At 50.9% G+C, this 22,857-nt stretch overlaps 2 protein-coding genes and 1 long non-coding RNA gene across 3 annotated transcripts; 1 reads left to right on the forward strand and 2 right to left on the reverse strand.

The window, feature by feature from the left end:
* Positions 1–2,927: 2,927 nt before the first annotated feature.
* RAX (retina and anterior neural fold homeobox) lies at positions 2,928–4,652 on the reverse strand. The gene is made up of 3 exons (XM_072360041.1): positions 4,325–4,652; positions 4,009–4,238; positions 2,928–3,613 (listed from the first exon to the last, which is right to left on the reverse strand). Exons 1-3 carry the CDS (start codon positions 4,593–4,595, stop codon positions 3,161–3,163), a joined length of 954 nt encoding a protein of 317 aa, XP_072216142.1. The 5' UTR covers positions 4,596–4,652; the 3' UTR covers positions 2,928–3,160.
* Positions 4,653–9,641: 4,989 nt separating this feature from the next.
* Positions 9,642–22,594, reverse strand: CPLX4 (complexin 4). Its single transcript, XM_072360281.1, has 3 exons — positions 22,428–22,594; positions 20,168–20,255; positions 9,642–9,869 (listed from the first exon to the last, which is right to left on the reverse strand). Exons 1-3 carry the CDS (start codon positions 22,592–22,594, stop codon positions 9,642–9,644), a joined length of 483 nt encoding a protein of 160 aa, XP_072216382.1.
* LOC140264508 (uncharacterized) lies at positions 12,332–16,582 on the forward strand. The gene is made up of 5 exons (XR_011906057.1): positions 12,332–12,427; positions 12,657–12,696; positions 12,866–13,053; positions 14,859–14,945; positions 16,431–16,582. It is a non-coding gene; the product is annotated as an uncharacterized lncRNA (long non-coding RNA).
* Positions 22,595–22,857: the final 263 nt, after the last annotated feature.

Genomic DNA, 22,857 nt, shown 5'->3' on the forward strand with positions numbered 1-22,857 from the left:
TCTTTTCTATGCAGGACCAAATATCTCAGGGCTTATGTCACAGTTCTTAGTGGGGCAGGAACCTCATATGCCAAAGGGCTGACGTGTCAGCCAACATTCACATCATGCATTAGCAAAACAGAGAAGACACAATATCGGTCCTACCAGAAAGCCCAGCAGTGCTGTCAGGATGGCAGAATCTCCCTCTAATCCGTTTCTCCTCCCTGGCTTCTGGTTGTGTCCCTGCACACGTGCAGGCAGGTGACATCAGCTGCCCCTCCCACGTAGCCCAACAGCTTTATGTTGTGGATGAAACAGATGCAGAGATGGGTTTGGTCCCCAGGTCCTCTGCCCACCCCCCAAAGGTGGAACGGGCACAGCTCAGCCAGGATCCCAGCACGGTGCCTTCAGCGCAGCCAGCACCCAGCGCACCCTCCTGCCTACAAACAGCTCCATCACAGGGTGGCCGCATCTTTTAATAGCTCCATTTGCAGCTGCTTTATCGGTGCGACTCTCCCTTGGAGCTCTGGTGCTGCACAGGACGGGAGCAGGCGTTGTCAGTGAGGTCCTGCTGATGGAATTGAAGCAAAAGGAGAAAGAGCTCCGGCAGAAATGGCCGCGCTAAGAGCCTTAGCGCAGTTAGAGCAAAGAAGTGGTTAAGGATCTAGATGATTTAATCCAGTTTTAAGAAAAGGTTTTACAGTGAGCAATTAGATGCTGGTTAAGGAATTAATCACTAATGGGTCATTAACTCTGACTGCTATTGTACAGTTAACAAGCCGAGGCAGGATTATTAGACTCAGCACCCAATTAAGGAGGAGAAGATATTTACAACAAACGGAACAAATGGGATTTTAAAATGGAACGGGACAATCGGAAAGTGCAGGAAGACAGAAAACCAGACGGGGTGCGGGCGTGTTTGTGCTCGGCCCTTTATTGGCTCCGAAAACATTTACCTTTCCACGTTCAGGTGGCTGAAGTGCTAAAGCCGTCACTTTCGTCGGAGGATGCGGCTGCACGCAGCGGCCGGTAATCCAGTGCGGGCTTCGGGGGGACCGCAGGCGACAGAGGAGCTGCTCCGTACGTCCGTGGATGAGTCCCGTCCGCACAGCCGGACGCGGCGCGTCTTCTTTCGCCTGCGAGTTCTGGATAAAGAGCTTGATGAGAGCGAATGGGTGTCCGCAATGCCCCGCCGCGCCGAGCAGAACGCAAAGGGTCCTCCTGGCGGCCGTGCGGGATGCGGGAGGCAGAGGGGAGAGCGGGAGGGGGGTGAGGGGGTGGGAAAAGGTGAGCGAGCACCCCTGGACCCCAGGGAGCACCCCCAGATCTCTGGGTGTTGCTTGCTGACCGTGATCAATGAGAGCAGCAGGGGGTGTTCCAGCCAGGTGATGCACGTGGGATTGCGGAGCAGGAGGGGAAGCGCTTCCGAAATAGGGGGATCCCAGTGATTAACTGCACCCGCTCCATGGACACCTCGATGGGGGGGGAGGTGGAAGGAGGGGGGGGCTGCTGCGAAGGAGGCTGCAAAGGGATGCTTAGAAACTGCTATCTGAGGTTAAAGAGCTCCCCGAAGTGAAGCTGAGCGGAGCTGACATGCTTGCTCCTGACAGGGCTCTTAAAGATATGCACAGATTGTGAAAATATAATTAGAAGCCAGCCTTTGTCTGGCCACAACGAGTGGGAAATGGTGAAAGGAAAGGCCTCCCGGCCGGCATTGAATCGTCCCTGGGACACAATAAGGGCGCTTGTGCATCCTTCTCCTTTCCCTAATGAGAAACGTTAATTGCCACAACCTCCAGAGTGTGCAGAGCGCCCCGTGCCCAGCGGAGGAGAAGGGCAGTTTCATTACAGCTTCTCAGCCCCATTACGGGCAGTAACGGAGATAATGGAAAAAAAAGGGGATGCTGCAGCTATAGCTGAGGTGGCTCAGGAAGGGTGCTGTGCTGCAGGGGGTGAGCGGCCCTGTGCCCTGACAACATTCAGCCCCACAGCTTTCAGCCCCGCAGCACTCAGCCCTACAGTTCTCAGCTCCACAACCCAACAACATTCAGCCCCACAGCTCTCAGCCCCACAGTGTTCAGCCCCACAGTTCTCAGCTCCGCAACCCCCAGCCCAACAGCATTCAGCCTCACAGCTCTCAGCCCCACAGTGGCCCTACAGTGCTTGGCCCTGCAGTTTTCACCTCCACAGCTCTCAGCACAGCATTCAGCCCAACAGCATTCAGCCTCACAGCACTCAGCCCTGCAGTGCTTAACCCCACAACATTCAGCCCCACGGCACTTGATCAGCCCCTCAGTGTTTGAGCCGGCAACACAGCCCTGTTGTGCTCAGCCCCTCAGCATTCAGCCCCTTGAAACTCAACCCTGCAGTGCTCAGCCCTGCAACATTCAACCTCGCAGCGCTCAGCCCCAGAGCCCTCAGCCCCCCAGTACTCAAACCTGCAGCACCCAGCCCAGCAGCCCTCAGCCCCACAGGACTTGCTCAGCTCTGCAGCACTCAGTCATACAGTGCTCAGCCCTACAGCTCCCAGCCCCGCAGCTCTCAGACCTGCAACACTCAGCCCCACGGTACAGCCATCCCCCTCCCAGTGCAGCCACTGGGGAGCACAGGGCTTGCAGGACCCTCCAGTCCCCTTCTCTGGAGGCAGTGCGGGCCAGAAGCATGGGGTAGGGTAGCAAAGGGAATTTAGACCTGCAAAACTGTGTGAGGATGGCAACCACCACTGGGCCGCGACCCCGGCGGAGCCCTGGAATGGCTGAGGGAGCATCATGGCCACAATGGGGGTCAGGAGGACCCTGGGGGCTGGTAGCCCTGGCAGCCCCTTCGTGCACACACCCTGTGTGCCAGCGGTGCTGCTGAATGGCACAAAGCAGAAGACCCTCCCCAGACCCCGTGGGCCGCAGCTCCCAAGGCACTCCATGCAGCTCTGCGCCCTACTGCAGCTTTTATTGCAACTAAAACATCCAGCCAACGAGGGAGGGTGGGAGAGCTTTTCCTAAGCTACAGCCCGGCCCCAGCTCCGCAGGGCACACGGCACAGGGGGTTTAAAGAGGACCACGAAACACAAAGTCGGGACGCGGGGTGATGACGGCGGCAGAGCGGGTCGGGGGCGTCCCACTGCCTCCCGGACCCGGGACCCTCAGCGGCCGCATCCCAGCGCAGGGGAGGAGGGGGAGGGGGTTCAGATGGTCTGCCAGGGTTTGCCGATGGACTGGATGTGCTCCTTGGCCTTCATGCGCAAGGCGGCAATGCTGGTGTTGCGTGGATCCCCTTCATCCAGGGGGAACTTGTCCACAAAGGCGGCCCCGCACTGGTAGGGCGGCGGTGGTCCCATGGCTCCCAGGGGCTGCAGCGCGTGGGTCACGGCCGGAGAGTTCAGGAAGGGCGGTGGTGTGTAGCTGGCAGGCAGCCCCTGAGGAGGGGCCGCGAAGCCGGGCAGGCTCTGCAGGGCCGCGCCGCCGGGCACGGGCGGACCGAGCCACGTCTCCAGCGGCAGGCTGCTGCCCAGCGCGCCCACCGGGGCCGCCTGCGGGGAGCGGCTGAAGGAGAGGATGGGCGAGTCCTGCAGCTTCATGGAGCTCACCTCCAGCTTCTCCTGCCGCCGCCACTTGGCCCGACGGTTCTGAAACCACACCTGCAAGTACAACCGCGTTACTCGGAGCGGCACGGCACCGGGGACCGCAGAGCAGTGCGAACCCCGTGGCGGAGCCGTCCCGCCTTCCCCGGCCGTCCGTCGTCCCGGCACGCAGCGCCCGAATGGGGACACGGCGGAGAACCGGCGGCAGCCGGGCCTGCGAGTTCTCACCCGCGACCGCTCGGACGGAAAGCGGCCCCGCGGCTTCTCCCGGCGGGGAACAGCCGGGACGGCGGAACCGACAGCCGGGACGGCGGAACCGACAGCCGCCACCGCGAGTGCGGGTCTGCGCAGCGCCGGGACGGGGCTCCCGGGAGACAGAACGCGGGGCCGAGCCGAGCCGAGCCGAGCCGAGCCGAGCCGAGCCGAACCGGCAGCCGGAGCGCGGGCGTTACCTGCACGCGGACCTCGGGCAGGTTGACCTTCATGGCCAGCTCCTCGCGGCTGTACACGTCGGGGTAGTGCGACTTCTCGAAGGCGCGCTCCAGCTCGTGGAGCTGGTAGGTGGTGAAGGTGGTGCGGTTCCGCCGGTGCTTCTTCTTGGGCTGCTCCTCGTCCGACGGCTTCCCGTCGCCGCCGTCGCCGGCGGGCAGCTCGGGGCTGGCGCTGCTCGGGCAGTACGGCTCTGCGTGGGGAGACAGACGGGTGAGCGGCGGCGCGGCCGCCTCCGGGCCCTCCCCGGCTCGTGGGACACGCGCCCGCCGCGCTCACCCTGGAAGCGGCCCTGGTGCTCGGCCGGCGGCGGCTCCGCGGGTCCCTTCGGGAGGCAGTGCCGCGGCCCCCGCTTCTCCGCCGCCTCTTTGGCGCTGCCGGCGCCGCCGTCGGGCTGGAAGGGGCCCAGGAGGCCGTCATCCTTGGTGAACCCCAGGATGGCCTCGATGCTGTGCAGCCTCGACGGGTTCCCCCCGGGGCTGCGCGCCGCCGGAGCCGACAGCGAGAAAGCGCCCTCGGCCATGGCGAGCGGGGCGCCGGGAGGGTGCATGGGGCGGCCGGCCCGGGGCGGCGCGGGCGGCTCTGGCACGGCACGGCGCGGCGCGGCGGGCTGCCCTCCTCGGGGCGGGGGAGGAGTGCCGAGGGGCGGTGGGCGACGGGGAAGGCCGGGCCCCGCGCCGCTCCGGCCCGGCGGGGGGAGGCAGGGCATCCCCAGGGCCCCGCCGGCGGAGCCCGCCGCCCCCCCCCCCCCCCCCCCAGCCCCCCGTGCCGCCACGCCCCGCCGGCTCCGGGCGGCCCCGGGCGATGCCATCCGGGGCCCGCGGGGCGGGGAGGGGCGGCCCCCGGCTGCCGATGGGGCTGGACCCGGCCGGGCAGCCCGACGCGGACCGCGGCTGCCGAGCCGGCTGAGCGCCGTCGGAAAGCGTCGCGGGACGGCGGACGGCGGGGACCGGACGTTCCGCGACGGGGCTGCGCTGGAACGGGAGCCCCGGGATGTTTGGGTCAGGGGCCGGTGGGCAGTCGGCTCCGAGCCCTGCGCGCTCTGCGGCCTCCCTGTGTTGCCGGGTTCCCGACTGCCGCAACCTGCGTTTGGAAAGCACGTCGGCCCCGGGGCAGTTTCGACGTGGCACTGCCCGGGAGTTTAGTGCACAGAATAAAACGTACTGCGGGAAAAAGGTGTTGCTGTCGGGGTGCTACCCCTGCGCCAGACTGCCTTCGAACTGGTGTTTACTGACCAAGTGCAAATGCACGTGGGTGGGAGCCGCCCTCAAACTTTCGGCCCTCCTCGTGAGGAACGCTGGAAGGGACAGTGATGGGGACAGTTTCCAAGTTGTAGGTATTGCTTCTGATAGGAAAGGAGTTGGTTTCACATCCCCATACCCTGCGGAGGATGTGGGGCTGAGGGTTAAGAGGGCAGGGCTGTCCCTTCGGTCTGTGCCCTCCTCCCAGTTTGTGGGATTTCCTTCTGCCTTTGCCCACACCTTTTTAAGGTTTATGGGCTGATGTCTCAGAGTTAATTCCTTCCAGATCCACTCAGGTTCTTCTAATAGATGCAGGTGAGGTTGGCTGTTGCCGACTGCTGCTTGGAAGAGATGGGGGGAAGGGAGAGGTGTACAGAAAGAGCTCAGCCATCCATTGGCAAAAAGGGAAGAGGCCAACAGAAGAGACAAGAAAAGGTTAGTGTGGCTTTTGTGCACAATATAAAAAGCAAGTCAATACCATTGGAGGGGCATTGGAGGGTACTCAAAGCAATCAGCCAGGGGCCATTGTGTTCCTTTAATCTACATGTGTATTTCCCAAGAACTCTATTAGTGAAGATGAATGAACTGTGCAATGTCCCTAATTTCTTCTAATTTGGAGCTGGGTTTTTATGGCACTCACAACCAGCACAAAACATGTCTGGCCCTCCAGAAGCTCTGGGCACGCTTGGGAGTCCTTTTTGCCTGTTGTAGTGAGAAAGGAGACAGACAGCAAGGTGAGGTGGAGAGGCGTAGCCGTGTGGACAGACTCTGGGCTGACAGTAAGAGCCATGAAGGGAACTGGGTCCTGGTGCAATTGCTGCCTCTTGAGCGCCTGTCAGAACTGGCAAACATAGGAACAAGACCATTTTTGCTATTAATCACAATGTAACATACAGGAAAATACTTCCACTCCCAAACTGGTGTCTATATCCCCATAGCTGTCCCCTATGCCTCCTTCCTGTGGATGCATAATGAAATCTAAACGGGAATAATTTTGGTCCTATTGATGTTTTTGAGAGAAATGAATGGTGTGGGGCTTCAAGCCATGAAATCAGCACATAAAATGCCGTAGGTTTTGCTTCCTTTCCCCTGGTCTTTATGTTGAATGGGAGTAATGAGGTCAGCCTGCAGGTGGGACTCTGCAGACCGGTGATGTGCAGCAAGGATCACTGCCCTGAGTGACGGACAGGACAGCAAATCATGGAGGGGAAGGTGGGAGTAGGGTGAAAAGGGGAATGTTCGTTATCAGGAGCCTGTGCCCTGTTTGCTGGTTGCTCTGCATCACCCAATGAGCTCAGGCATTGGGCTCACCTTGCTGATGTGCCCCTCCGGAGCAGGGGAGTGGAGGTTCATGCTGTAAGGCTATATTAATGCAATCCTTCTTTACTTGTTTTCCAATTAGCCTAATTGAATTCGGATTGCTTAAAAGTGGGCACCAGAGACATTTATCTTGATGGGATGACGGCCTTGAGCTCTAGCGATCCTATTAACTGTAAGAACACAAATCCCAGGTAGGGCCCGTCCAGCAGTAGCTCCCATGTGACCTAATGCCTTTAATCTTCTCCTTTTCCATGCAGCACACACACACACACAGACAGGCATGCACACACGTGCACACATGCGCACCGGTGCATGCGCATGCATACATGTGAGTTTGTGCACACATGTGCACATAACACACACATGCAGTGCCTGCCTGTCAGGAGAAGTATTCTATGCAAGGCCTTTGAGAAAGGCCTTTTATTATCCTTAGAAGTTCACAGAATTGGAATCAGAGGCTTCTTAACTGGTTGGGATGGGCAAGGTCCTCTGTCCCTCCCCCCCCCAGTCATGCTGCTGGGGGCAGAGGCAGCTCCTGGGCTTCAGGCTGTGCCCAATGCACTGGGCAACACTGGAAAGACCTGGCTGCATCTTCATCGCATCGTCCCTTCAAGTGTTTGTGTGCACTGGTTGAGACATTCATAAACATGGAGGTGTATTTATATACACTGAGTTGGAGCAGTCAGTGTGCTGCCTGTCTGCTTTGCTGCCCCACTGTCTGACCCCAGGGCTCAGCACCCACTGAGCTGTGCAGGGCTCAGTGCCCCCAGCTCCATGCTGTCTGTTCAGGGCTGCAGGATGTGGGCATGCTGCTGGCCCTGCCATTGCTTGGGTCCCCTGGCTTCACTCCAAGCCAGCTGCTGCTACTTGCAGGTCAGTGCTTTCTGGCGGTGTTAGGATTATGCTTGCACTGCATTACATTGCACTGAATTGCATTGCATCTTCCTTCATTGGCTTGCATTGCATTTGTGTTAGGGTTAGGGTTGCATTGGTTTTGGCTTAAAGTTAGGTTAGGGTTGCGTTAGGGTTAGTAGCAAAGGTGATCTTGAGGTCTTGGTGACCACAACTACATGCTGTAAGCTCCCACCACCCAGGGACACTCCAGCCAGGATGCCATCCAGCACCTTGTGTGACCTGACCCTGCTGTGCCAGGCTGAAGCTTTTTATGTCTCTGGCTCTAAAAATGGTGCCTAAGGCACTGCGGGACCTGCCAGCAGCAGATCAGCTCAGCTGTGCCCAGTGCCTGGCCTGGCAGTGTCCCTCATTGCGGGTGGGGGGCTCTCATCCCACTCATCCCATCCCCCAGCCACCCCCAGCTCCACTCGCCTCTGCTGACCCAGACCGCATTTTGGAATCTCGTTAATCACTCGTTTGGTGTTTCTGACTGTACTTTCTTCTCTGACCCTTTAAACCACAAAAACGCTGATCCTGTATGTGCTTACGAACTTAATTAGCTCCTTTAAACCACCAGATGCTTTCAATAAGATTTTCAGGATGTCCCAGGCACATTTTAATTCAAAGGTCAAAAGTCTTAGGCCTGTTTACCGCGGCGTTTTATAGATAGGATAACTCAGCCTGAAAAGCAGCAGAAGAGCACAGAGGCGCTTAATAACCTTGTACAAATGCAGAGGGAGGTGGATGGATCCTTGCTAATCAAAGGCCAATGGAGCTGGAAGGGAAGGGAAGGGAAGGGAAGGGAAGGGAAGGGAAGGGAAGGGAAGGGAAGGGAAGGGAAGGGAAGGGAAGGGAAGGGAAGGGAAGGGAAGGGAAGGGAAGGGAAGGGAAGGGAAGGGAAGGGAAGGGAAGGGAAGGGAAGGGAAGGGAAGGGAAGGGAAGGGAAGGGAAGGGAAGGGAAGGGAAGGGAAGGGAAGGAAAGGAAAGGAAAGGAAAGGAAAGGAAAGGAAAGGAAAGGAAAGGAAAGGAAAGGAAAGGAAAGGAAAGGAAAGGAAAGGAAAGGAAAGGAAAGGAAAGGAAAGGAAAGGAAAGGAAAGGAAAGGAAAGGAAAGGAAAGGAAAGGAAAGGAAGGAGAGAGGAGGGGAGGGGAGAAAAGGGGAGGAGAGAGGAGGAGAGAGGAGAGTAAGGGAGGGGAGGGGAAGAAGGAGACAAACCATATTAGTGCATTTATTCATTTTGAATGAATATTTTTATTTGACTGGGTGGAGACTGAGAGAGAAGAGACTTACAGACCTGTAGGGAGGTGCTACATATCCCCATTTGCATATTTAATTAATTCACAAACCTCCTCTTGAAGAATTTACAAAGTGCTTCGCTTTACATATTATCAGGGCCCTGTATGAGTGCCATTATGTGTATCAGCCCTCTGGGAGGGCAGTGTAGCTCTTGTGTGGGGTTTTGTGTACAGTATCTCATTGCTATGAGTGTCCTGCAGGTCCCCATCACAAACACACATAATGACACGGTTGTCCCAGGTGGCAGGTAGCATTTTATGCTTCGCTTTTTGCCTTTAAATTTACAGCAGTGGTGATCAAAAACAATCTATTTTTTTAAAGGATCCTCACAAAACGTTTGAATATTGCTTTTGCTTTAAAATGTTTGAGTCGAGGTGTTTTCGATCACATACGTATATTTCTGAGAGCGGTATTAAATGAGTGGTTACCTGTAGGTTATGCAGTGGAAGCACAGCTGTACTGGACAGTGACACATTTAGTTGCATTTTGAACACTTTGGAAAGGCACGCTTTTCCCCCCAGCATTTCCATTTCTTTTTTTTCCTTCTTTCTTTCTTTTTTTTATTTTTTTTTTTATTTTTTTTTTGTTTTGTTTTCAAAGCCATCTTTTCCTTGAGGAAAAATGTTATGTTAAAAAATAAATAAATAAACAAATAAATAGAATCATCATTTCTGCCTTTACACTAAGCAACTACAGCACCTAAATATACCCACCCTGGAGGCTTTGATCTCTGTCTCTCTCTCCTATTGACATGTATTACCATAGAGATAGGTAGGTGTACCCCTCTGCCCGCCCTCACCCCCACCCCTGTGAGGTGGGGCTGGATTGACAGCCCTGGGGTCTCCCCTACATCACAGAACATTTCTGCTCAGCAGCCTGTTTGATTTCGGTGAAGGTGGCTTGTGCCTTTTCCTTGATTGCGTCCATGTCCATATTCTGAATGTTCTGCAACTGTCCCAGGATAGAGTCCTTGTCTTCTTCTTCTATCTGATCCTCTGCCACCATCTTCTGGAGGTCTTCTGGCAAACCCACGTCGTCTCCAGCCATCTGTATTTGGTTCTCATCCAGTTCGCTCTGACACAAAGAACAGAAAACAAAAGCAGTGCTCAATGGGGTTTCAGGACCTAACAACGAGTCCCCTTTGGTTTGTTTGGCTTTGTTTGTTTCCACAGAGCCACAGAATCACCAAGGTTGGAAAAGACCTCCAAGATCATCCAGCACAACCACCCACCTACCATTACATATCTATGCAAAGAGACCTGCAAAACCAAGCACAGTGATGGGGTCTACCACAAACCCATAATTGCAACCACAGCACCCGGGTCTATATTCCAGTTAGTTCTGACACCTGTTTTCTGTTCCCGTCTTGGAGTTTCATCCTGGGAGGTTGCTCTTAGTTTTGCATTTTGTGTACTTTCTATTGGGATGAAAGGAGTAAAAGGTGACGGTCCAACGTCACATTAAAACAGGGAGCACTTCAGGCGGTGAGCTGCTGTCTGAGCAGCCAGACGTGCAGAAGAGAACAGACCATTTTTTGGTCTGCAAAGAAAATCATTGAAAGAAAAGAAAAGAAAAGAAAAGGAAAAGAAAAGGAAAAGAAAAGAAAAGAAAAGAAAAGAAAAGAAAAGAAAAGAAAAGAAAAGAAAAGAAAAGAAAAGAAAAGAAAAGAAAAGAAAAGAAAAGAAAAGAAAAGAAAAGAAAAGAAAAGAAAAGAAAAGAAAAGAAAAGAAAAGAAAAGAAAAGAAAAGAAAAGAAAAAAGGTGTAAATAAATTGGGTTTCTGGCACTGAGGTCTGAGCACTGCTCTAGGCTCTAGGCTTGCTTCCTGCCCGCCGGCTGCAATGTGCTATTGCTGCTGCTGTGTCAGCTTTAAACAATGGTGATTCTGTTCACATTTCGTGGTGGATTCCCGACGCATCCAGAGCTCAGAAGGACGGGATATTTTGACACAGTTCACACATCAAAGATAAGCATTAATGCCTCGTTACATCTCCAAAATGAAGCATGACAGCAGCAAAGGGCTGATATGAATAAGCGGCAATGCTGTCAGCAGGAGGTGTTCTTGAGAGTGAGGGTTCTGCGTGAATGAATGAATGTACGAGTGAATGGAAGGATGTATATGAGCAATGGCTGTGTAGTTTCGGGGCTTTATGAGGACAAGGCAGGTTGGTGTGCTTGACTGCACAGACATTATTTTAACATTACGTTTATTTGTTCTGTTTGCAGCAACTGTGCTGCTCTTAAGTCTCATTTCTCCCTGTATCTCTTGTGAAAAACACGGAGGGGTTTTTCATGATGGATGTGGCTAAGGTGGATGAGGATGCTGCCAACAGATCTGTGGGAGATAGAAACCACATCCCTATCAGAACAAGAAGTGTTCTTTACTGGTGGTGTAGCAGGAGCAATGTTTTATGCTTTCCATCCACAAGCACTGGCTATAGGACGAGGTACCCCTCTGAAATGCTCAGTACAGGGAGATAAAAAGATATGGAGTTAGTTATTGCAGTCCCTCTAAGCAACCCAGCACTCATTTTCTTTCTTTTAGGGAGACTTAGCGAAGATATCGTCACTGCATGCTACCAGGTATTCTGTGTAGATATGGCCATACAACACACACAGTCCACTTTGGCATTGCCAAGTACTGCTTGGCATGGCTCTGCAACAAAGCCCTGTCCTGCTGAAGCCTGAGATGTGACGCACAACACTGTTTGGGGTTTCAGAGGGATCTCTGACCTCAGATTTGGACGAAGGTAGCACAGTTCTGCCAGAATCACTGAGGTTACACCTGCTTCTGCATTCAGCCTGGCCCTCAGCAGCCCTAACGCAAGCTTCAGCAGCAGGGGTTTTGCTCACCAGCAAATGAAAAAAGCCTAGTGAAAAAAATGTGCATGGCCTCTTCTTCTTCTGAAGTTTGTCAGATCTGGCTCTGTCACTTGAGTACTTAAAATGAGATGTTGCATTAAATGTCTGAATACGGGTCTGAGTTCTGAGTTTGTTTTCCTGCGTCTGGCTTTTAAAGCCTGGTGGAAATAAGGTTTGTTTTCTCATGAGGGGAGGTGAGATTTTCCCACAGGACGTTCTTAAAGTCAGTCTAACACCACAAGCTCCAGGCACTCTGCATGCAGTGCTGATGATGCACTGCTGTGCTGTCCTTTGGGGCAGCAGTGCAGGTCACATTGCAGCTGGGACTGCAGCTCCCTGCTGTGCCAGCAAGCACATGGGACAGCACTGCCCGCCTCCCAAAGCCAGCTACAGCCCTGTATCAGGATATACCCATCTCTGCAAGGCCTCAGTCACCCTTTTGGGGTCTCTGCCAGCCCAGGAGAACATCTATTGCTTGTCCATTAAACATGCCTGGCACTGGCCTCTTGCCCCAGGGCCAGCTGGCCTGCAATGAGCCGCAGCCGTGCTATTGAGCTCTCTTGCCCTACAAAACAGGGTGCTCCCATCCAGCTGCCCATTGGGAATGCTTGTCCTCACTCCCAAACCAGCCCTGTGAGCTGCCTGGGAGGCTGCCCAGGCCAGAAGTGGGGCAGACATCGCTCTGACAATTCAGCAGCACAGATGATGGAGCCCAGCCTGGGAATGTTCTTTGGTCCTGACTGTCCTCCTGATGCAGTCAGACCCAGCCAGGTCAGTTCTGTTACAGGAATGATCCAGCAGAGCTCTTGATACAAGCATAACACACAGGCATAAGCAGAAATGAGTCTAACTATATGCTGTAAGCAGAAGCAATGAAAGCTTGCAGATTAACCACAGTGCATCCGGAGCTGTTCCACTTCGGGCTGTTAACGAAAGATTTGGATCATCAAGAAGACTCTTCAAATTCAGCATTTTTGTTTGCTTGTTTCTTTGTTTTCAGGTACTCATCTGAAGCCTGCATGTATTGAGGAACTCCTGAGGTAAGTTCTTCTTCCTGCCTGGTTAATATGCATCTCCTTTGGCACAGCTAGAGAGCGGTATTCATTACACTGGGGCTTCACAATATTCCTATCTCAATGCAATAGAGCAAAAGCTTTTTGAGATGACATGACTGCATGTTCTGCTCACCGTGAGATGCTTTCCTTTCAGATGTCTTTATCAGCACTTGCTATTGAAATGGCACCTGATGGCATCTGAATACTCACTCCCTCTGAATACCAGCGAATGACAAACTGTTCAGCAGCAGCATAGAACTGGGGGAGCAGTGCCCACATCAGCGCATTGGGCTGGGGCAGGGATCCACCTGCCTGGAGCAGATGGCACAGCCTCTTCCTGAGGTATGCAAAGTTCAGGTGTCAGCACAAACCCTCATCACTGGGGCAGAAGGTGCGCCCTGCAGTGACCGTACTGTGACAGAGTGATGGTGTTTGAGGAGACACCGTGGGTTTATGTGCAGATTGATGGCTTGAAAGGGGCGATGGGGCCATGGGGTGGGGTTGTGCTACCAATGCAGTCCTTGGGCAGATTGGGTGGGTGCAAGAGTAGATATTTCTCTCCTGCATCACATGCACCATCACCTCAAGCTCCTCTGCCAAGACCTTGCAGAATTCAATTGATTCCTGGACTCTGGCTCAGAAAGAAGGCAAGAACTGAATGACAGTCTTCTTGTGGGTTGTTTTCTGTGTGTTTTGTTTGCCTCTTTGCTAATTTAGCACCAGTCATCACTTGCATCAGCATGCATTAGCACAAGCTTAGCATGCACATCTTCTGGCACTGCACATGGAGCTCCTCAGCCACCTGCAGCAGGATGGAGTGAATCCCAAGCATCCCATTCGGAAAGATGCTGGAAGGAATCTGTGTGCAGCCCAAATGTGCACCCACTGGGGCCTTCTCGTTTCCTCACTTGACCTTCTCTGTTGCATTCACAGGTTGTTACTGATGTCTCTTTCCTGGTTCTAGGCATGCGATGTCCTGAGGCAGTTCCATGGTTGGATACTCTAGACCCATCCTACTCATGCTTTAGATGAAGGCCTTTCATAAAACACCTCTAAACTCCATCAGACCAGACAAACAGCTTTCAAAGTGTATCTGATGGTGGAACCTTTATTTTCACCCTTTGTCAGGTACCAGATCTGTTCTTAGGTGACCCTGCATCGAAAGCTGCTTACAAGAAAGCAAGCTGAACAAATTTATCTGGCAATATCACACGAAAAGCAGTAAAAACGCACTTTCTTTTGTATGGAACTGATGTGCTGACTACTCTGCAAAGGCAAAATTGTCCAAAGATTGAATGTCTCATGGCTAAAAACATCTTTCTGATGACAAACCTAAGTTGACAATTCTGTTAATAGGATTAGGTTCATTAAGGGACTGCTTTCTCTTATAAATCTATCCCAGATAGCACGGAGCTTTAGATTTTGCACTGAAAAGGAGGCCCTGCTCAGTCCTGAGTTTCACACTTTCATCTACAATGCGTGCTTGGTGGATGATACTGGCAATATTCAGAGCTTCTCATCCAGGCTGTGCTACCTGAAATAGCATGGAGTTTTCATATTAAGGAATGCATTTGGGCTGCACTATCACAAGTTGCAGCACAGAACTGTACCCTGGTCTGCATCCAAAGCAGAGTGGCCAACAGGGCAACTGGGGATTTGTAGTAAGAGTGGTGAGGCCCTGGCACAGGTTGACCTGGAGATGTGGTGCCCCATCCCTGCAGACACCCAAGGTCAGGCTGGGTGGGCTCTGAGCACCCAGCAGAGCTGTGGGTGTCCCTGTGCACTGCAGGGAGTGGGACCTGAGGGCCTTTAAGGCTCCCTTTGAACATCCTTATGCCATTGACAATATCACTTTTGAGGGTTTAAACTCACATCCTTACAGAGCATGGTGAGGCTGCTGGGAAATGCTCTTCAGCAGCTGTCTCAGCCTCCAAAAAGGAAAACAAAGCCTAACAACAACAAAAAAGATCTAATGATATTTTACTGCTCATCCACTAATTAAAATGCTGGTGTTTAGAGATTTAAGCCTACAATCCAATCAACCACTTAAAATCTTGTACTTCCCTTTTTTACATAATTAATCCTCCTGTAATTAAAGTTGCCCTCAGGATATCTTTTCCTCTTTCTGTGCCTGTCACTCTGCTCAGCAGTTGCAGCCTGGAACAAGAGGCATTTAGAGGAGGAGCGTGGTGGGTCTTCCTCATACCTGGGGATGTCACCATCCATGCTCAGAGGTAAGGTAACATACATCCACATTTCTTGCGGGAATGGGAAGATCCACCATATCTGTGCAGACCTACAGGCTGGATGAGCTCTGGGCACCTGGTGGAGCTGTGGGTGTCCCTGTTCACTGCAGGGAGCGGGACAGATGGCCACTGAGAACCCTTCCGACTCAAGCCATGCTATGATTCTACAATCAGTGCTTATTAGCAGCAGAAGGAATAATGGTGGAGTCCACACTTTAATGATCCTGTGCTTGCTGACTTTCTGCGTTCCTGTACAGGGACACACAGCCTGTATGCTGACATCCCTGGGTAGTGACAAAGAGATCAGAGCTTCAGAATTCCTCCATTTGTGAAGACAGAAAACTGTGCATCTTCAGATAGCTTGAAAAAACAAACGCCCTGACAGAGAGTTTGTCGATCTGAAATCGTTTGTTGTACAGAGCTGCATTCACTTCCCATTTGCTAATGACAGCTTTTTTCTGTGCTGTATATCCTGAGGGAAGGGCAACCCTCACCTGGAGGCAGCTGAAGTGAGGCTTTCTTTGCAGAATCAGTTCTTTTTCTTTTTCTTTTTCTTTTTCTTTTTCTTTTTCTTTTCTTTTCCTTTTTCTTTTTCTTTCTCTTTTTCTTTTTACCTTCTTTTGTATTTTTTCTTTTCTTCTTTTCATTTTGCCTTTCTTTCGTTTTATTCTTTTCCCCCCTTTTTATTTTTTTCGTTGCTTTTTCTTTTTCTTTTCCCTTCTTTGCTTTTTTTTTCTTTTACCTTTTTTCTTTTTTCTTTTCTTTTTTTCCCTTTTTCTTTTCCTTCCTTCCTTCCTTCCTTCCTTCCTTCCTTCCTTCCTTCCTTCCTTCCTTCCTTCCTTCCTTCCTTCCTTCCTTCCTTCCTTCCTTCCCTTCCCTTCCCTTCCCTTCCCTTCCCTTCCCTTCCCTTCCCTTCCCTTCCCTTCCCTTCCCTTCCCTTCCCTTCCCTTCCCTTCCCTTCCCTTCCCTTCCCTTCCCTTCCCTTCCCTTCCCTTCCCTTCCCTTCCCTTCCCTTCCCTTCCCTTCCCTTCCCTTCCCTTCCCTTCCCTTCCCTTCCCTTCCCTTCCCTTCCCTTCCCTTCCCTTCCCTTCCCTTCCCTTCCCTTCCCTTCCCTTCCCTTCCCTTCCCTTCCCTTCCCTTCCCTTCCCTTCCCTTCCCCTCCCTTCCCTTCCCTTCCCTTCCCTTCCCCTCCTTTCCCTTCCCTTCCCACCCCTCTCCTCTTCCTTCTTTTCCCTTCTTCTCTCTTTTTGTTTTCTCTTTTCCTTTCCCTTTTCCTTTTCCTTTTCCTTTTTTCCCTTCCTTCCTCATCATACCTGTTTCAGAACATCCTGTCCTGCTCCCTAGGGATAACACTCCCCTCCCTTGGGAAGTCAGTCAGCGAGGTCCTCGTCACAAAAAAATATATATAAAAAATTTAATAATAATAAAATTAAAGCCCATTTGATTTACAGAAAAACGTATTTTTCACCCCAGGATACGAACGAGGGCTCCCAGACCGCCTCAATACAGACGGCACCGCTTTCTCTAAGTCACGAGGCTGGCTCGTTGCTCAACCAAATCGCAGCTCCGCTTCGCATTGAGCCGCTCTGGCAAGAGAAGAGCGGTGCAGTTCTACCAGCACGGCACCAGAGGGCTGCTGGGCGCCCACGGATGGGCTCGGCATCTCCAGCTCCGTCGGAAAAGCAGGAGGGTGGTTTATAACCTGAGTTTTACATCGCGCAGCCGAGAGCTGGCAGTGAGGGCTCAGAACAGCCCTGGAAAACGTTGGAATTCCCTGCTGGGAAAGGACCGGATTTGTTGGTGGGCTCTTGAATGCGTGGGTGAGGCTGCAGAGAATTAGGACAGGAATAGAAATAAAAGCCATTTTCAGAGCAGTGCTTTGATGAACGCGAGCAGTACCACACCACACTGCTGGAACAGAACAGCGCCGAGGTCTGTCCTGTTACTCAGCAAACATCATGGAAGCATCCTTCATTAGCAGGACTTTCGTTGAGCTCAGCTCCTCCTACAACTTCTGCTCCAATTTATGATTTCTGCACTGAAGGCCATCAGCATAAATACAAACAAAAGGCAGGCAGCCCTACCCTGAGGGATCCTGACCAGCTATCCCACTCGCTGTCTCACATTCCTTCCGTATCAAGGGTAAGAAACTACATGAAACACCATCAGTGCCCTTGGCCAGGTGAGATTCTTCCCTCTGTTCAAAAAGGCAGCACCAAGCTATTGGCACAAAGGTGCTTGATATTGCTGCTTGGGTTGGCAGCAGTTTTTGACACACACACACAAAAACCCAATTTATGTAGAAATATATCAGCGGGGCACTTTTACTATATTAAAGTTCTGGCATCAAAAAGCCCCACCTGTTTTAAAATAATATATATGATTATTATTTCTTAAAACAATAACTTCTGGATATCTTTTCTTTCCAAGAAAAAAATAAGTGTCTTCACAAAGTTTTCTTTTAAATGGAATTGTTGTAAAGTTGTTGTTTAAAATATTTTGAGTAACTTAAAGAAGAAAAGGGGGGAAAAAAAGGGAAAGAAGGGGAAAAAAATGGAAAGAAAAAGAAGGAAAAGGATGAGAAGGAAAAAAAAAAGATTATTTAAAATAGAAGAAGAAGAAAGGGGAAAAAAGGGGGGGAAAGAAGGAAAGAGGAAGATAAAAAAATAAGGAATGTCTCCCTTCAAACCGCACAGAGCCATACAGCAAGAAGAAATGCTTGCACACTCTTTTCCTTTGGTAATTTTGGGCTGTGGATAGGCCTTTGTAACACAACTTAATGAGTGCCGATGAAACCAGCGTTGAGATGAAAGGAGGATCAGAAGAAATGGCAGCACTTTTTTGTTTTCAGGTAACTGATGGTCAGTGAAGGATGTAGCATAGATCGGGGCGGCAGCAGCCATCAGATGGCAGAGCCCATCCACGTAGCAGGACAACCTTGCTTTTATCTTCCTGACTCCCTTGCAACGCATCCCTCTGGTGGGTGTCAGCAGGCAGACTCTGCGCTGCAGCCCCACACAACCACTTTGCAGGGCTTGTGCTCTGTCAAAGCTGAAATCATGAGAGCTGACAGCTCCCAGGAAGGTTTCCCCTCTGTTTTTCTTCAGGTTGGGTCACAGTGGGGCAGATGCCCGCAGGTTTTGGGGTGACTCAGAATTCCCTGCTGTGACAGCAGCCCTTGAGCCTTTATGAATGAAATACACTGGAGTATTAATGATTCGTTAACTGAGGATGTCCTGAATGTGTTGGACTCCCTCTTGATAGTTAATTTCATTACTGCTGCTGAATTAATGCAGAGATTAAAAAGTTGCATGGATTGTTCTCACCCCTGACTTGGGCCATCACCCCCATTAAACGCCTCGTCACAGAACAGAAAGGGCTGGGAAATGTGAGCCACGTACTAATAGGACATTGTAATTACACAGAAACAAAAGCCAGGGTTCTAACTACCTGGGCTCCAAATTAACAGGGAATATAGATGGGCTCTTCTACCCCCTGGTCAGTATTGGTGGTATTTGGATGGTTGGTCTGCATGATCTTAAGGGTCTTTTCACACCTTGGTGATTCTATGGTTTATGTTCTTGAAATTCCTGAGTGGTCAGCACACAGATACCTTTGTAGTTATGCACAACAGAGCCAGGAACACATGACTTAAGTTAAACACATCCCAGTTCATCCTACTTGGAAGCAGGGTGATACAACAAGGGCATAAGGCAGAGAAGTGCGTATCTTCATGTGATCAATGGACCAGCAGGCCCTGATCTGAGCTGACTGCAAGAAACGGAATAAGAAATACACAGAGGCTACCAGATCACAAGGTTGTGGTGTTATCTGCAAAGGGAGAAGCAGGAAGATGAGCAATAAGAACATGGAGTGGATAATGATAAAGTACGCTGGAGGTTTGAATGGATGAAGCTCCAGGTGCTGATCTCTCTTCATTGATGATAAAGTCCCCATACAACTGCTTTGGCTTGAGTGCTCTGTGTTGGAGCTGACAGTGCAGAGAGCTTTGAACGAAGTGGAAAAGCAAAACCAAATGCCACAGAGCATTTGGGTGAATGGAGAGGGTTTCATTCCTGTGGCCCAGAGGGGAATCTCAGGTTTTAGGGAGTCCCTACCTGCAGAGTATAGCATGACTAAATGCTTACAGATAACGTGGACATATTGCAGCAAGTGGAAAGCAATGTCCTTTGGTGGTTTGGGGTTGTTTTTTTTTTTGGGGGGGTGGAATAAAGAATGGGGGAATTATGACATGTTTTTCTATATTTCCAGAGGGAACAGGAATGGGATTCCTCTCCTCTAATAAACAGCAAAAGCCAGGCACCTAGCCTGATGTTAGCACTGGATGGAAACGTCCTGTGGAACACTTTCCATCTCATCTGGTGTTTGGAAGCACGGGTAAAACTGTTCCCTATTTACTGCCTTCAATGACCCTCAGTCTGACAGCTCCATTGTATGCCCTCACATCTGATGCTCCTGTGCCAAAGCTGTGTGATACTTCATCACTTTTGCTGTTCTCCTGCCTTTATTTTGAGACAGAACAATTAAAACCACATTCCTTTTACAACTAAAACCCATTAAAACTTCAAGCTGTTAAAGACAGCTGCTGCCATCCAATGATGTTTTCTGGTTTTGCCATCTATTCCTTTCCTAATGATTCTTCAGTCACCTCTTTCCCCTCCATGGCTCCACTGATATTTCCAGTGACCCACCTGCAATCCCTCTGAGCTCATTCCCTGAGCAGCAGCAGTCCATTTGGAGTCACTCACCTACACTCCACAGAGACAGAGAGGGCTTTCCTCCCCTTCCATCCCATAGCAAGGCACTGCTCACATCACCAGCTCTCCCTCACTGTGAGCTTTCCTTACAACACCCTGAATGCTTCTGTACAGCCACTGACCTCCTGCTCCAGCCAATTATGACACGAAGAAGCACAGATTTCTGTCAGCACATCTCTGTGTTTCGGTTTCCTTGGCAGTACTTTGCAGTGTCAGACAGCTCTGAGCACTGATGGAGCTGTGGGTGTCCCTGTGCATTGCAGGGAGTGGGACCACATGGCCTTTAAGGCTCCCTTCCCACTCAAACCGTTCTATGATGACTCTATAAGAAACATCACCTGGGCCCCTTTGGGTCCCGTACTGCAGTGGCTGCAGAGCTGCCTGCTCCACATGCAGCCACTGGGCAAAACGGGGCTGTGAGCTGCACCTCACCTTGGGGAGTCGGTACTTCTCTCTCAGGTGAACCCTCAGACAGGCTCTTTCTGCCTTCTTTTGTGCAAACGCCGCGTCTCTTTCCATCCTGGAAAATAAGAAGGGGAAAAAAAAACAAACAACAACCCAGAATTTTCTTCAAGGTATTGATAAAATAGCTGTCCTTTACATTCAGGCTGCTGCTTCAGTAGCTGAGGAACTGCTGGTGCTGGAAATTGGCCCTACATCAGTAACAGTTTCAGAGCTTCCTATCACAGATAATGGCAGTTTCTCCTCTATGGAAAAGAACTTCCTCTAGCTGTGATTTTATAACACTTGCTCGTTAAATTTGAGATTCTTGGTTCAGTCACTTACACCTGCTTGCACAGTGTGTATCTTCAAAGATGTCTGGTGAACCCTCTTTGGTTCTCATTAACTGGAAGCCAACTTAAGCACCATTCGGGCAGTGATTAAGGGGATGGTTCTGAAGAGAAGGTTTGTATGCTAGTGGCCTTTCTCTTCCCCAGCCACTTCTCCACAGGAGCAGTCAGTGGTCGCGCAGTGTTGGGTTGTACAGTGTTGGGTTGTACAGTGTTGGGTTGTACAGTGTTGGGTTGTACAGTGTTGGGTTGTACAGTGTTGGGTTGTACAGTGTTGGGTTGTACAGTGTTGGGAACGTCCCCATTGGGACATCACATCCTTTCCAGTGACAACATTGGGTGCCCTATGAGACGTAGAAGGGGAGGATGCTCTGCTCAACCTGAGCTTTTCATTTGCTCTGGTGTTGCAGGAAGACTCGGCACCCTTCCACCATCACCTGGGCCCTGGGATGCTGCAGGTTTAATTATGGAATGCAAAGCAAAGTGCTACAGCTGTGGGACTCAGGTATAGGGGCTGTTGCATGACAGCCAGTAGCAGGTGTGCAGCACTACCTGGTGGCCCCTTCTTGCCCTTAATGCTGGAGATTGCCAGCAGAAACAACCTGTTTGCTCCTCTGTATTGCACGTTCTCCTAAGAAACAGCAATCCCCGCCTTTCTGGTGGGTTTTGTTGCATTAAAAGAAAATAAATGAATAAAAAAGGCCAACAAAGCACAGAATCCTGGCCAAAGCCACGACATCCATGTATCAAAGGCCACAACTCCAGCAGTGCTCATCACGTCTCTGACCTCTCTTATATAACCCTTCAGCATGGACTGTCCTCAGCAAACTTCTTTCTGGAAGTGATTCCCACCTTCCAAACTGAAGCACTCCTGCACTGACTCCTCAGCACGTTTCTGTGTGCCTGAAGACACACTGGTACAAATAATACACTTTACAAGAGTTTTCCCCATCCCAGGGACTCGGGTTTGCTCTCCAGTCTCAGCAGAGAGCCCTCCCTCCCACCCGCATCTGATGACCAAAACATGAAGCAAAAACATCCTGTATTTTATTCCAGATCAAACGATACCTGCTTGAGGTTATATGATAGAAAGGGCTGCTGCTAAATACAGACCTGGGTACCTCAGATTCCATCGGTCATTAACCTTTCACCTATAATCATCTTACACAGAGGATTTACACAATCATTATGTAATTGATCATTAGAAGAACAGATGCATCTCAGATTTAAAAGTCAATTGTTTTCTCCATAATTATGCATGATTTGAACTCCCACATGCCAAAAGTCCTCTGTTTTTACTCCCATTTTCATACAGAAAAAGAAATAACATCCATAGGATTTAACCAGGTGGAGAGTACTGATCGATTTAAGTTGATATTACAAAAAGTAACCAAAAATGCAGCAGTAAAAAGGAGCCACTTAATAACTTTTCTCTAAGCCGACATCACCCTTGTGGCATAACACACGTTGCTTTTTCTACATCTTCCACCATCATCGTGGATAAAGCAAAGCTCACACCTGCACAGCGTACTCTGCACACAGTTGTAGTGCACCCCATGAGAATCCAACCCTGCACCACAACCATCCTCACACCTATGGGGAAAAGTGATAGATAAAGCAACCCCTGCTCAGATCGGATCCAGCACATCAACCTGGGGAGAGGAATGGAGGAGTGGGGGGGGGGGGTGTCACAGAATGAGGGGAAAAAGGGCAAACACAGCATTTTGCCATCTGCAGTTGGTGAGCTGCTGCTTTGGAAAGCCTCTAGCAAAGATTTCTCTACTTAAAGCAAAGAGGTGGATTGGGGAGCTGAAGTTTGGGTTTCTCTTGGGGTATCTCTACCTGCCCAAGGTCACAAAGATGCAGCCCCCACTGCTGCTAATAAGGGAACAGGTACTCACTTCTCCTCCACCATTTGCTTCTGGTACTCCTCATACTCTTCTCTGGTCATTCCTGCAGCAGCTGCTGGGTCGGAAGGAGTGCTTTCTTCTTTACTTTCTTCTCCTCCGCCTCCGAGCCCCAAATTCTTCACCTGGTTGCTCAGCATGCTTTTCATTAGGAAGGCCATCCTCAGGAAGAATGGAAGCTACAAGCAAACCGCCACGGGAAAGACAAAAACCAACCAACCAACACAAGAGCAGTTTCCAAAATCAACAGTCGCAGGCAGGAGAGTTTCTACAGCCACAGCAGCTCCTCGGGGGCACAGTGCTAGTGAAACGTGAATGCCAAAACCAGTTTGTCAGCCATAATCTGGATTAAAGAGTGAACTCCTTAATATCTAGAGGCAGATGGTTCAGATTACACACACACACACACACACACACAAAAATC

This window comes from Excalfactoria chinensis, chromosome Z (genome assembly GCF_039878825.1).
Source record: "Excalfactoria chinensis isolate bCotChi1 chromosome Z, bCotChi1.hap2, whole genome shotgun sequence".
Taxonomy (NCBI): Eukaryota; Metazoa; Chordata; class Aves; order Galliformes; family Phasianidae; genus Excalfactoria; species Excalfactoria chinensis.

Bases quoted from the DNA above. Each gene is read 5' to 3' on its own strand.
- RAX (XM_072360041.1), bottom strand. From the start codon at position 4,595: ATGCACCCTCCCGGCGCCCCGCTCGCCATGGCCGAGGGCGCTTTCTCG. The intron at 4,239-4,324 runs GTGAGCGCGGCG...CTCCCCACGCAG, and splicing joins GCACCAGGGCCGCTTCCAGG to AGCCGTACTGCCCGAGCAGC. The intron at 3,614-4,008 runs GTAACGCCCGCG...TTGTACTTGCAG, and splicing joins TGCCCGAGGTCCGCGTGCAG to GTGTGGTTTCAGAACCGTCG.
- CPLX4 (XM_072360281.1), bottom strand. From the start codon at position 22,594: ATGGCCTTCCTAATGAAAAGCATGCTGAGCAACCAGGTGAAGAATTTG. The intron at 20,256-22,427 runs GTGAGTACCTGT...CTTATTTTCCAG, and splicing joins AAGCAAATGGTGGAGGAGAA to GATGGAAAGAGACGCGGCGT. The intron at 9,870-20,167 runs GTGAGGTGCAGC...TCTTTGTGTCAG, and splicing joins AGAAGTACCGACTCCCCAAG to AGCGAACTGGATGAGAACCA.